This window comes from Schistocerca gregaria, chromosome 8 (genome assembly GCF_023897955.1).
Source record: "Schistocerca gregaria isolate iqSchGreg1 chromosome 8, iqSchGreg1.2, whole genome shotgun sequence".
Classification (NCBI taxonomy): Eukaryota; Metazoa; Arthropoda; class Insecta; order Orthoptera; family Acrididae; genus Schistocerca; species Schistocerca gregaria.
The window spans coordinates 410,387,251-410,401,401 of NC_064927.1; the positions used below are offsets into that span (position 1 = coordinate 410,387,251).

The window sequence follows — 14,151 nt, forward strand, 5'->3', positions numbered from 1 at the left end:
ATTTATACTATTTCTTCTCATCACGCCCTTGGAATTGTGCGTATCACTACATCAGGCTATTAAATTTGTTTCTAAAATTTACCGGTGTAGGTGAATTAGTGTATATAAATGAGATGACATAATTTTGAGGGGGAAACGCAGACATTAGATTTGTAGAAAAGTTGAGGCATAAAATTAAAGTAGCCAGTGGTTTACTTGGACAGAATATGGATTCGTGCATATTCTGTGAAAAATATGCCCAGACAGTGCTAATGTCCAAGGAGAGGTGCTCTCTCTCTCTCTCTCTCTCTCTCTCTCTCTCTCTCTCTCTCTCTCTCTCTCTCTCTCTCTCGTGTGTTTGTAGGACTTTAGAATATTCCATATGGTATTTTCAGAAATATACATGCCTTACTGCAAACAATAACAAAGTGTTGCCATCTTTTCTCATGTTTTTCCTCAATATTTGCAGAATTACAACAACATAAAGGGCTTATGTGAAGTTTTAGATGCCCAGTTAGAAGAATTTACTGCAATTATAAAATCACAAGAATCAGAACTAAATACTTTGAAAGCAAGAAAGTAAGTACCTCTGATATTTGTAGCATGCCAGATGTTAACATAGTGTAAATAGGGACAGGAAAACACAGTTTTATTTTATGCTGAATTTCTGTGTTTTTGCCAATTTTTGGTTTATTCTTTGCCAGTATTGTTATTAATTTTGGATGACTTTGTTTTGTATTGTTAGTATTCTTTATTGTTGCCTTATTTATTTATGGTCTTCAGATTAAAATGAAAATATGTCTATCAGTTACATTACATTTACTGTCCTCAGCAATAACTTTTATTTACATTGTTAAAAAATAAATGTTTATTTTAAACCAATTAAATCTAACCAATTAAAGAAAAAAATTAACCAACATATATTTTACAGCTCCATATTTTATTCAAAAAAAAAGTCATAATTTTTGTTAGTTAATTAAAAGTGTAGGATGTCCAGTGGTATATCACAAACAAAGTACAAAATGTCCTGTTTTTACACCCTACACTGACAATACCAAATTTGTGGGAATAGCGAATTGGTGTCATCTGCAATCGTAAATTTGATGAGGGTTTAATAATGTAGGTTAATGTGTTGCATCAGTTAAACTGTATTTTGTGGTAGCAAGCAAGTTCAAACTTGAAAACCACCAAATAAGTCACTTGAGTTTTACAAACACACAGATCAGCACAGCACCTGCTTTTTTTTGCTTCTCTCAGCGAATTGCAGAACACACAATATTACACAAACATATTTCTAGCAGCAAAACAGGACACAGAATGTTTATTTCAATATTTATGCGGTACTGTTTTTCCTGTTTTGTATGTGAAGCTTGTTGTGACAATCTTATCTGTTTTGTAGCCTGAGATCCAGATTATTTGGTTGCAAGTGACACCAACATATGTGACTCTATAAGAAAGCATACTATTTGTGCAACTCGATTTAAATTCTTATGTCTATCATATGTGATGCCACATATCTTGCACTGTGGTTTACTGTTAGAAACAAATGCCTTGTTAATTCACATTTTTTGCAAAGCTAAAATTGCGTATTCCATGGTTTAATGTTCATACTCGGTTACTATGAAAATATTAAGATTAACTGATGCACCACATTAGATCTCTCAAAAACATTTGTTGTGCAAAAGTATCACAAATTGTGACATTGGCGCCTCTTACCACAACATAATTGGTTGAAAGTGGGGTATTTTTGTTCAGTATTGCATCTCTACATTGGGAAGTGAGCTGCAATTTAAGACTGTAAGTGAACCTCAGTCTTGAGAAAAAAGTGAAAATCCAATTCCAACGTTCAGTAACTGCCAGTTACCAGTATTAGTAAACTGCTCCCCTTATGTTTACAATAATTTTTTCATAAAAACAGTCAGTTTCATATGAAAACCACTGATTTAGCTTTTTTTTTTTTCCATGGTACTGCAAATGTGAAATTTTACTGTTCCTATACACAAGTTTAAAATTGTGCTGTGTTGCATCTACCTACAATATTATTGATTGCTTGGCAGGGCAGAACTAGAAAAGAATTTGGACAAGTACCAAGCAGAGATAAAGACAGCACGTGTCAGCATAAATGAGGAGAAATCTTTGCGCATAAAGGCTGAAAAGAGAGTGGATGTTGTTGAAGCTGAACTTGAGGACCATAAGGAAAAAATTGACAGCCTAGAAAGCCAGCTGTCAAAGTATAAGAATGTGACAAACGATCTCTCTCAGCAGGTATTTATGTACAAAGTTTTTAGCTATAAAGGAAGTCATCCAACATGTGTTTCTTTTACTCACTTCTAGCATGCTGGATGACTGTAGGCAGCAACTTACTATGATTCAACAAAATTACAAAACATAATTCAACAGAAGTTAATTTTTATTTAAAAGGTGACTAGTTTAGGACTTAAGTCCATTATCAATCCATCCACATAAGTCCTACCATAACACCATAACATGTGTACGCTGGCCACATTGCTTGTTTGAATGGGTAACTGCCAGTTACTATTTGCATAGAACAGTCCAGTTTTGTCTGCACCATAACACATTATGGTGGTATGGGAGGCCTTACGTGGATGGTTTGATAATGGACTTAAGTCCTAAACTGGTTGCCATTTGAATAAAAACAAACTTCTGTGCACTTTGATGATTTTGTAATTTATTTGAAAGGATTTTTGTTCTTTCTGTGGACCCAATCATGGAGATCACAGAATGGGTCAAAGGGTACTTGAACTAAATGATAAAATGAAGTATTTTTGACTTTTTAAGGGGACATTGTAGAACAGTACTTATCTGTACGACACAATACTGAAAGTCTGTTGATAATAAACATAGCTGCTTCTCAGCAGAACATAAGTGTAATGTGTGAATCATAATAATCAGATTACTGAGTGTTTGATAAGCTATGTTTACAGTTTTATTCTGAACCCATGTGGATTCTCAATTTCTTGGTTTGTTGGGTGTAGGCTTATTGACCTGTTAGGGGGAAGCTTCTTGAACACCTTTGCACTAGTACACAGATGTTCACTTTGAGATGTGAACTTCGAACGGCACAGGCATACAAAATGTGGGTTTACTGAATATTTTTATTGATAGGTTTAAAGATCGCATAACTAATAAAGAGATACTTCACAATATGGGGACAAAAAGATTTTTCATGACTTGATTGAAAGAAGGTATAGGTTGAAAGGACCCACTGTGAGCCATCAAAGAACAATTTATTTGGAACTGGAGAAAAGTGTGAGAGGTAAAAATTCTGGAGGGAGACAAACATTTGAACACAGTAGACAGTTTCCAATGGATGTAGATTGCAATATTTCTACAGAGTTCAAAAGGCTTGCACAGGATGGACTTTGAGTGTAAAGATGCATGAATTCAGACTGAAGACCACAACATTGTCATCTTAATTTCAGATATATGAATATAATAGAGGAAAACATTCCATGTGGGAAAAATATATCTAAAAACAAAGATGTAAATAAAATAGAAAGAAACTTCCACTTTTTCCCCCCTAAGGTAAGTCTTTCCGCTCCCGGGATTGGAATGACTCCTTACCCTCTCCCTTAAAACCCACATCCTTTCATCTTTCCATTTCCTTCACTCTTTCCTGACAAAGCAGCCGCCGGTTGCGAAAGCTCGAAATTCTGTATGTGTGTTTGTGTGTTTTATTCATTGTGCCTATCTACCGGCGCTTTCCCGCTTGGTAAGTCATAAAAACAAAGATGATGTGACTTACCAAACGAAAGCGCTGGGAGGTTGATACACACACAAACACAAACATACACACAAAATTCAAGCTTTCGCAACCAACGGTTGCTTCATCAGGAAAGAGGGAAGGAGAGGAAAAGACGAAAGGATGTGGGTTTTAAGGGAGAGGGTAAGGAGTCATTCCAATCCCGGGAGCGGAAAGACTTACCTGAGGGGGGAAAAAGGACAGGTATACACTCGCGCGCGCGCACACACACACACACACACACACACACACACACACACACACACACACACACACACACACACACACACACACACACACACACACAAACAAGCAAACGTTTGTGTGTCTATCAACCTGCCAGCACTTTCGTTTGGTAAGTCACATTATCTTAATTTGATATGTAGTTTGTTAATAGTAAGTGTTGCTTCTACTCATTCCTAGAATTTCTTACAGATCTACGTAATAAATGGTGGATAAATCATTCTGTATTTTCAAAGGTAACAGATCTTCAGGAGAATAACCATGAGGCCGAAGCAGCTATAAAAACATTACAGAGGCAAGTTAAAGGTCTGCAAGAAGAAAACTGCATGCTGAAAGAAGAGATAAGTCAGAGACTTACACAAATACATGGTATGCGAGAGTCCGGTTGTGAACTAAACAAACAACTTGAAAATGCTGCTATTGCTGTCCAGTGTGCTGAAACTAGGTGAGCTCAGACTTCAGTTTTAATTTGAGTACAACCTCTTCTTACATGGCTTATTTGGTAGTCAATATCTTCTTTGAGGAGTTCTCCCAAACTCAGTTGCTCCTTGTCTGTTGTTCCAAAGCTGTCAGGAATTCTTAGTCAGTGTAGTTGCGTATTTTCTTCGTGCCCACTCATTGCATCAAAAGTTTTATGTCCAACGCAGTGACAAAAATAAAAGTGCAATTAATCATCACTAACAAAGTATGAAACCTAGACTATCTATTCAAATTAAAAATTTCCTTTAATTTTCCTAGACTACTTAAAGCAAGTGACATAACCATTACATGTTACTCGGATACCAGGATGAGAGGTATGCCCTAGTTTTAAGGTGAGAGGAGACAACCATTAAAGTGGACGACATTGGTCTTTCATTGTCCTCACAAGTGATGCTACATATCAAAGTGACGTGGCCTTCCTTTTGAACCTTCCCCAACCGATTCCACTTTCCTCACTGAGGAAGGAACTAAAAACTCTGAGAGTTAGGTATTGTTTTCATCTACTGCTAAATGTTTTCATCAATAGTAAGATGAACATTTTCTGCCAAAGACAAGTAATGGTCAGACACTCTTGTCACCTAGCTATTTTTTCTTCTCAGATATGAGCTGCAGTTCTTGTTGTAATGGCCATCCTGCATTAATTATACAGGTAAGCTCAACAGTAACACCCAACTGTTCAGAGTAATGTCGACTGGCACATGGATACCCAAATTCTATTATGCAGTAATTGAGCCAGTCCCACAAAAATATTTAAAAAATCACTCATTTAAGCTGTAGGCTTAGCACTAGAATGCGTGGCTAGTTAGCAACATACAGACTTTCAAAGGATTTAAATCACAGATTCGGGATGGTCACACTTTTTGTGATAGTTGTTCATGAGGGAACATATATAGAGGATGATGAATGAAGCTACTTTTGCATAAAAAACTGAACAATGCAGCAGAACAAAACATACTTGACAGGGCACAAAATGCCTAACATTTCTACAACCAAGTCAGAAAGCTGCTGTGGGATAACAAAGTTAAATTAACCATGCTCCATATTTAGTTTACACAAGTTCTGACTGGGGTCCTGTAAATCATGGAATTCTTTTAGATAAGCTAAATCATTATGGTTTGAGTGGGGCAGTGCACAAATGGTTTAATTCATACTTAACTGGAAGAATGCAGAAAGTTGAAATAAGTGGTTCGTGTAATGTTAAAACAGCTGATTCCTCAAACTGGGGTGCTATCAAGCACGGGGTCCCACAGGGTTCGGTCTTAGGTCCTTTACTGTTCTTGATATACATTAATGACTTACCATTCCACATTGATGAAGATGCAAAGTTAGTTCTTTTTGCTGATGATACAAGTATAGTAATAACATCCAAAAACCAAGAACTAAGTGATGTAATTGTAAATGATGTTTTTCACAAAATTATTAAGTGGTTCTCAGCAAACGGACTCTCTTTAAATTTTGATAAAACACAGTATATACAGTTCCGTACAGTAAATGGCAAAACTCCAGTAATAAATATAGAATTTGAACAGAAGTCTGTAGCTAAGGTAGAATTTTCAAAATTTTTAGGTGTGTCCATTGATGAGAGGTTAAACTGGAAGCAACACATTGATGGTCTGCTGAAACGTCTGAGTTCAGCTACGTATGCTATTAGGGTTATTGCAAATTTTGGTGATAAGAATCTCAGTAAATTAGCTTACTATGCCTACTTTCATTCACTGCTTTCGTATGGCATCATATTCTGGGGTAATTCATCGTTGAGTAGAAAAGTATTCATTGCACAAAAACGTGTAATCAGAATAATTGCTGGAGCCCACCCACGGTCATCCTGCAGACATCTATTTAAGGATCTAGGGATCCTCACAGTAACCTCACAGTATATATATTCCCTTATGAAATTTGTTGATAATAATCCAACCCAATTCAAAAGTAATAGCAGTGTGCATACCTATAACACCAGGAGAAAGGATGATCTTCACTATGCAGGGTTAAATCTGACTTTGGCACAGAAAGGGGTAAATTATGCTGCCACAAAAGTCTTTGGGCACCTACCAAACAGCATCAAAAGCCTGACAGATAGCCAACTAACATTTAAAAATAAATTAAAAGAATTTCTAGATGACAACTCCTTCTACTCATTGGCTGAATTTTTAGATATAAAAAAAAAAAAAAAAAAAAAAAAAAAAAAAAAAAAAAAAAACTTAATCATTAGTGTCATGCAATATTTTGTGTAATGTAATTTCTTGTACAGACATCTTTTATTAACCTGACACGTTCCACATCATTACGAAGTGTCGTATTCATGATCTATGGAACAAGTATTAATCTAATCTAATCTAATCTACACCCTCTTAGGTAAAGATGAAAGAAACTACATAAATGAGTCTTTTTCAGAACTAAAAGTCAAAGGAGTAAGATGAGAAATAAAGAAAATTAAATGAATAGGACTGAAGCTGGCATCAAAATGCCTATTAATGATGTAGGAAAGCACAGACTGCAGTGGTATGGTCAGTTGTTGAGAATGAAATAGTGGAGACTAAATTAAATTAAAATCGGAATAGCAATCAATGGAGACTGTGTGTGTGTGTGTGTGTGTGTGTGTGTGTGTGTGTGTGTGTGTGTGTGTGTGTGTGTGTGTGCGCGCGCCAAACTTTATTTATTTGTGACAGTCTTTTTGTTGTGCGTATCTGCGACTCAGCATCTCTGCTATATAAAAAGAACAATTTTTCAGTGAGAAACTTATATGGTACCAGTCATGGCAGGAGTCGTCATACATTAGTAGAATTTACCAAGTAGAATATATTTGTTCTCAACTCTTTCTTCCAGAAGAAAGCAAGGAAGTATACTTAAGTAAGACCATATGGAACAAAAAGTATAACCCCCTAAGTTTTAAGTAACAATAAAGAAACTGTGTGGCCTGTGACAATCGTGAAGGACTTTGAGGGCAGGTAACTGTAAATGTTAAAATACTGAGTAAAAGTAGATACCGACAGAAAATCTGAACTGTAGTTTATGGCACCTGATTTAAGAATATGAAGGTATTCCACATTAAATTAAGTGAAGAGTCCAGAATTTTATAAAATCAAAATTATAAAGGACACATACAAAAGGGGTATGTACTCAACAAAAGTAAACACAAAGTACATTGGGGCCACAAAAAGAGCAGATTAAAAGAAAATATCAAATGGAACCAGGCTAATATTAAAGAGAAAGTGAGAATTTTTACAAAACATTAATACAGACATGACAGAATAAGCTGAATTAATCAAAATGATTAAGAAATGTGGTTAGAAGAAAATAACGATAAAATGAAAATATTGCCTTGAACAATTTGAAACCCATGGGCTGTGTCTGCTGGAAATAAAATCCTCTTCGCTATGATGCCAATTATTTCCCTATTCCATTTCCTCTCCATTTTTCTTACATTCCTTTGGTCATCTGTCCAGGGGGTTTCTTGTCGCTCTTCCCTTGCAACCTGATTTGCTATCATCACCCCTTCCTTTCTTCTTGTGTCCCCACACTGCTCCATCCTTGATGTTTCTAGTTTACTTTTTAAAGGTTTATTCTTCTGGTAGGTCTCTCACTCTTTTGTTTCATGTATCTAACCACAACACTCCAATTATACTTCCCAGAAATTTCTTTTTTTATAGTGGACACCTCATCCATTTGTTGAATATTTACATTTGTCAACTTAGGCTGTAACATTTACTGTATTAAAACCGCCTCTGTTGTGCAACTAGTTTCAGCTTATGAAACTTCCTGGCACATTAAAACTGTGTGTCAGGCCGAGACTCGTACTCGGGACCTTTGCCTTTCGCAGGTAAGTGATCTACCTACTGTGCTACCCAAGCATGATTCACGCCCTGTCCTCACAGCTTTAATTCCACCAGTACCTCGTCTCCTACCTTCCAAACTTCGCATAAGTTCTCCTGCATACCTTGCAGAACTAGCACTCCTTGAAGCCACAGCCTAGGAAGTTTCATATCAGTGCGCACACTGCTTCAGAGTGAAAAAATTTCATTCCAGTTTCATCTTATGTACCCATTTTAGAGTATTTACCCAGAATGATGTAGACATGAAATGGAAGTAGACCCACATAGTGCTACCATTCTATGACAGTTTACAGAGATAACTAGTTTTACTAGTTCGACACACAGTCTTTAATGCAAGCCACGATTGGTATTTAATTTGACTCCATTGAGTTCATATGTTTGCTACGAAAAATTGTTCCTTTGATTCCGTCTGCTACCCAAACTACTTCACTGACTGTTTCTCTTGTACCTTTTCATGTCTTGATTCCCGTGCTGTAATTGGCTGTACTGTACTGTACTGAAGCCACTTTCCTTTATAACTATTAATAATTTAGGTGCATTTTTAATTAGTTCTCTTCCCTCCGCAACTTTTGGCTGTTCAGTTCTTTTACCCACAATCTCATTCCAAGTGTGTTTGCAGGATTCCCTTTGCAAGAGGAACTGAAATGTAACTGCTACATGCCATAGTAGTAATCAGCATCTGCAGGAAACGTGGAAATTGTTGCAATGGATAAATGTAAACCTTAAGCAAAAAAAAGACAATTTAGTAGCATTACATTACTTAAAGGTATTTTGAATCTTTCCATCTTGGCTGTTGTTGACAGTTGTTCACCTTGTTACATCTTGAATGATTGTCCAAATTTAGCATTACAGTCTAGTTTCACATGCAGTTTACAAAGATAGAGCAAGTATATGCTTGGCTTATCATAATACAAAAGTAATATTTTACAACAGACAGCCTGTGTGTGTGTGTGTGTGTGTGTGTGTGTGTGTGTGAGCTTTCTTCCAACACTGGTAAATATATTGTCATGACTGTGTAGGATATTTTTGTTTCTGTTTATTTTTGTGCAAACTTCGTCTTCCTTTGGGATTACAGGATCGCTGAACTGCACGCTAAATTAGAAGAAACGCAGGTGGCGTACAAGTATGAGGAGCTGAAAGCAGAGTCAAAGATACGTCAACAAGAGAAGCTAATTCTACACTTGCAAACAAACTTAGAAAAATATTCCAAGAAAAAGAAGGTACGGTTATTACGCTGTCTGAAAATTTTGAAGTCCACAGTAGATGAATTTTTAGTAATTCAATGGACATTAGTTTTCAGTGTGGTTAGTATTTGTAATTTTATTTGCTACTGAGATAACTGTAGCTTCCTAAATTAAGAGATGATTTTTTTTATGGAAGGATTTGAGAGCTATTGAAGAGAGAGGTTGGGGAAATAGTACAGTTGCCACCCTTATTAATGTTTAGTTTCAAACATCCCACAAATAAATAGCTGTTCTAAAAATATAGGCCAGTACTGAATTCTGCACATTGAAACTTTACATGCATTATTCGGTTTTGTATATGCGTATTGGTCCGTGTAATTAGCAACTTTTCTGTTTATTTTTATGAAATATTAAAAAAATGTAATGTTGGTTTACTTATCTTCCAAAGGACTTTGAAGTGATCTTAAAAAAATGCCTCATTGCATTGAAAAACAAATAATTCCTCCAATACCTTAAAGTGCTTGTGCATTGTGTGTTAAAAAGCTTGTGCCAATATCATAACTTTTTATAAAATATGTACGATTCCCATTTGGAAATGTTTTTATTGTGTCCTCTGTGAGTAGCACCTGAACTTATTCTGCCACTTTTATATTAGTCGACCACAATATTATTTCACTTAAGGTTGTAGGCACTAAAGTCAGCTTATTGTGAGTTTTTATTGTCATATTTCATGAAGTTGCACTGAACCATTTGATAGTATATGCACAACTGTCTTGAAATAATTCACAACGCAATGTGTTTTTCTTAGCTGCTGACTTGTTTACTGTAACTTCACTGCGCGTTTCTAATAACGTCCACAGGAGGCTAAGTGCAATAGTATTGGGGTTGTGTAATAATCAGTAAGCAACAATATACTGTTGTAACTTGGGGAAACCCTTTATATGCTCAAAGACATTTTGTGATAAATTATTTCACATGTCGCTTCCCATATTTGAGAAAATATGTTTTGTCATGATTAGCAGCAGCAGCAGCAGCACCAGCAGCCATTTCTCATCCACTGTTTGAAAAGCCCTCCTCTGGTTACTGTCCATTGTTACATTCTTTGAGACGCAACCATGTGGCTACTGCATATTTTCTAATGCCTCCCACCCACCTTCCATTAGGTGGCAATATTGGTATTTTCTTATCCCAGAGCATGTCACTAGTCCATCTCCCATCCATTTACCTGGTAACATGTCCTGCCCACTTCCATTACGTTTTTGTTATAGCCATAACTATGTCTTTCCCCACCAGCCTGATTACTACTGGCAGTTTCATCATACGTCTCTCCATTGATCAATTGGCAGCCTTCGGTTTATTAATTGTTTTTGAATTGACAGTCCTTGTAACATTGTCATTACCAAAACTGTTAAGACACACAGAGACAATTTTGCTTTACATGCAGATTTTTATTTACTTTTGCTTTCCTTTTACTGTACCAGCAAAATAGACGAAACTGTACTTTTTAACAAAGTTGTTTATGCAAAACACGCAGCAGCTGGAAAGAGTGGTCGTCCATTTGTTGAATGATAAGTGCTCAAGTATTCATGAAAAAAGAGTGGTTGTGTGTGTGTGTGTGTGTGTGTGTGTGTGTGTGTGTGTGTGTGTGTGTGTGTGTGTGTGTGTGTGTGTGTTTCTCTTCTCTTCTTTTCTGAAGAAGGCTTTGGTCAATAGGTAAATGTGTGTCAGTATATATGTTGTGTCTGTCTGCAATTTGTGTCATATTTACAATGAGCAGCAATCTATCCTTCTCATGGTGTTGATATTCCAGCCTGGACTTTCCACTATTTGATTTCTGACTTTCTACATGATGAGCCTTTCTTTCTAGCTTTTTGTGTGTGTTTGCTCTGATTCTGAAGCAGTTTGACTTCCACATGCTGTAAAATATCTTTACTGTTTCTTCAAATCACCAGATTACTTTTGTACTTCTGTTTGGTCTTTGCCATGTCAATTACCATTCTGTTTCCTTCTGGGAGAATGTGTTCAATGCAAACCTGTTTTCTTTAGCAAATTCTGACGACGTATAACCTGCCTTGTCATTTCCAGTAGCATACCCAATGTTTCCCACTGAAAAATGATTCTTCAGTTCTTGTTCCATTTTTTCATATACCGGGAATTGCTGCCATTTGCCACCGTCTTTAATTCTTTATCGAACTGTTCTTCCTCATGATCAGAAAGTGTTTTAACACACAGACCTGTACTATTTCCCCAGAAAATCTATTGTTATTTTTGAAACTAGTCTTGCTATTACTTAACATTATTTCTAATTTTCTTGCTTATATGAAGCCTACCTCTAAATTTCCTCACTGATCTGTTACTCTGAAGAATGATGGGCAGTCAAATGAGAACCAAACACCCACTGCAATGTGACCATCAAATGATGACAAACAGATGTCTACGTACATCTTTCTTCAGGTTGCCAAAGATAGGAAAATCAAATGGTGAATAATCTGGGCTAGCCTTCATCCGATGGCAGGGTGCGGGTGGACATTATCGTGCAACAGGATGATTCCATATGATAGACGAATGCTGTGTTATGATCAAATGGTGTGCCACAGTTACTGCAAAGTGTCCTTTTAGCTTTGCGCATTTATTGTGGTTTGACACTCAGGAACTCGGTGAGCAGAGGGCCCCTGTAGTCCAGGGAGATGGTCATCATGACCTTACATGGTGGCACCATTTCGACCCTGAAGGCAAACGGCAAAGCCAGCCGTGCAAACATCCCTCATCTCCCCCTCCAGAGAAATCCTAAGCTGTTCACACAAGCTCTGGTAAGGTCATGACGAGTTCCCTCTTTGACTCCAGGGGCCCTATGCTCAAGTGTGGAACCACAATCAGTGTGCAGCATGATGAAGACACTTTGCAGAAACTGTGATGTGCTATAAAGTAAAAACTCCCAGGAATGCTGTTCAGCAGAATTGTCCTGTTGCCTCATAGCGCCCACCCCCACACTGCCAATTGGACGAAGGCTACACTTCAACGATTTGGTTGAGAAGCACTGCAACACCCACTGTACAGCCTGGATGGTTCATCGTGTGATTTCACATCTTTGGCGATATAAAAAAAAGACCTGCAAGGCTGTCTGTTTCAGTCAAACGAGGAAGTGCAAGAGTTGGTGCAGTTGTGGATCAGTCAGCAGCTGACCATGTTGTGTGAAACAGGATTAGATTAGATTTACTTTCATTTCAATTAATCCTTAGTGAGAATGTCCTCCAGGATGTAGAACATGTCAGAAAAAAAATAATAATTGACAAATATTTACAACTAAAACAAATAAGCTAATGTACCTTGCACAGGTCCCAAGTGGAAGGAGCGCTTTTATTTAAAATTAAACAATGTTTTTATTTATTTATAAGGTAATAAATGTATAATAGTACTACTACAATACTTATTTACAATTGACACATTACTGCACTGCAATGGTGCAGAAGTTATACACAATCAGTTGGTTCTACTGAGAAATTAATCAGTGGAATAGAAGTTGGCCACCAATAAATCCTTTAGGATTCTCTTAAACTGAATTTTATTGGTTGTTAAGCTTTTTATAGTTGCTGACAAGTTATTGAAAATGTGTGTTCCTGAATAATGCACACCTTTTTGTACAAGAGTAAGTGACTTTAAATCCTTGTGAAGATTATTCTTCTTTCTAGTATGGATTCCATGAACTGAGCTGTTGGTTTGAAAAAGTAATACATTTTTAATGAGAAATTTCATTGAGTAATAAATATAATGGGAAGCAGTAGTTAGTATCCGTAGTTCCCCAAACAGGCCTGTGCAGGATGTTCTTGAGTTCACACCACATATAACTCTTATTGCACGTTTTTGTGCCTGGAAAACTTTACCTTGGATTGATGAATTACCCCAAAAACCAATCCCATGTGATGACATGGAATGAAAGTAAGCATAGTATGCCAGCTTTCGCATTTTTATATCCCCTATATCTGACAGAATTTGCATTGCAAGTTGAGGTTTGTTTAGACACTTCAGCAGTTATATTGTGTCTGTCCACTACTTCTATCTGCTTGTCGTCATATGGTAGGTAAATACTCATAGGAACCCCCTTACAAGTTCTGAACTGCATGTAGTGTGTTGTTTTTCTTTTTCTTTTTTTCAAAGTTTAGTGACAAAGAATTGGCTGGGAACCAGTGATTAATGTCCACAAATATTTTATTAGCCGATCTTCCTAAGACTACACTTGATTTGCTATTTATTGCGATGTTTGTATCATTAGCAAACAAAACAAACTTGGCATCTGGTAATGTTACTGACAAAAGATCATTCATATGCACAAGAAAAAGTAAGGGTCCTATGATAGAACCTTGTGGGACCCCACATGTAATTAGTTCCCAGTTGGATGATGCGTGATAGCTTAATACATGTCCCTTTCCTAATAATACCCTTTGTTTCCTGCCAGAGATATAAGATTTAAACCAGTTTGCAGCATTTCCTATTACATCCTAATTTTCTAATTAAAGAATATTGTGATTTACACAGTCAAATGCCTTTGACATATCACAAAATATACCAGTTGCTTGCTTTCTTCTTCTTCTTCTTCTTCTTCTTCTTCTTCTTTTTTTTCGAATTAATTAAATACATTTTCACTGTAAGTGTAGATAGCCTTCTCGATATCAGA

At 36.6% G+C, this 14,151-nt stretch overlaps 1 protein-coding gene across 1 annotated transcript in view; it reads left to right on the plus strand.

The window, feature by feature from the left end:
* The window catches only part of LOC126284006 (citron rho-interacting kinase), a 200,319-nt gene that overhangs the window by 87,042 nt on the left and 99,126 nt on the right, over positions 1-14,151 (plus strand). Inside the window, exons 18-21 of the mRNA XM_049982548.1 lie at positions 449-558; positions 2,037-2,244; positions 4,222-4,430; positions 9,371-9,515. Of these exons, the coding sequence (XP_049838505.1) occupies positions 449-558; positions 2,037-2,244; positions 4,222-4,430; positions 9,371-9,515 (672 nt within the window). The remainder of the gene's footprint in view (positions 1-448; positions 559-2,036; positions 2,245-4,221; positions 4,431-9,370; positions 9,516-14,151) is intronic.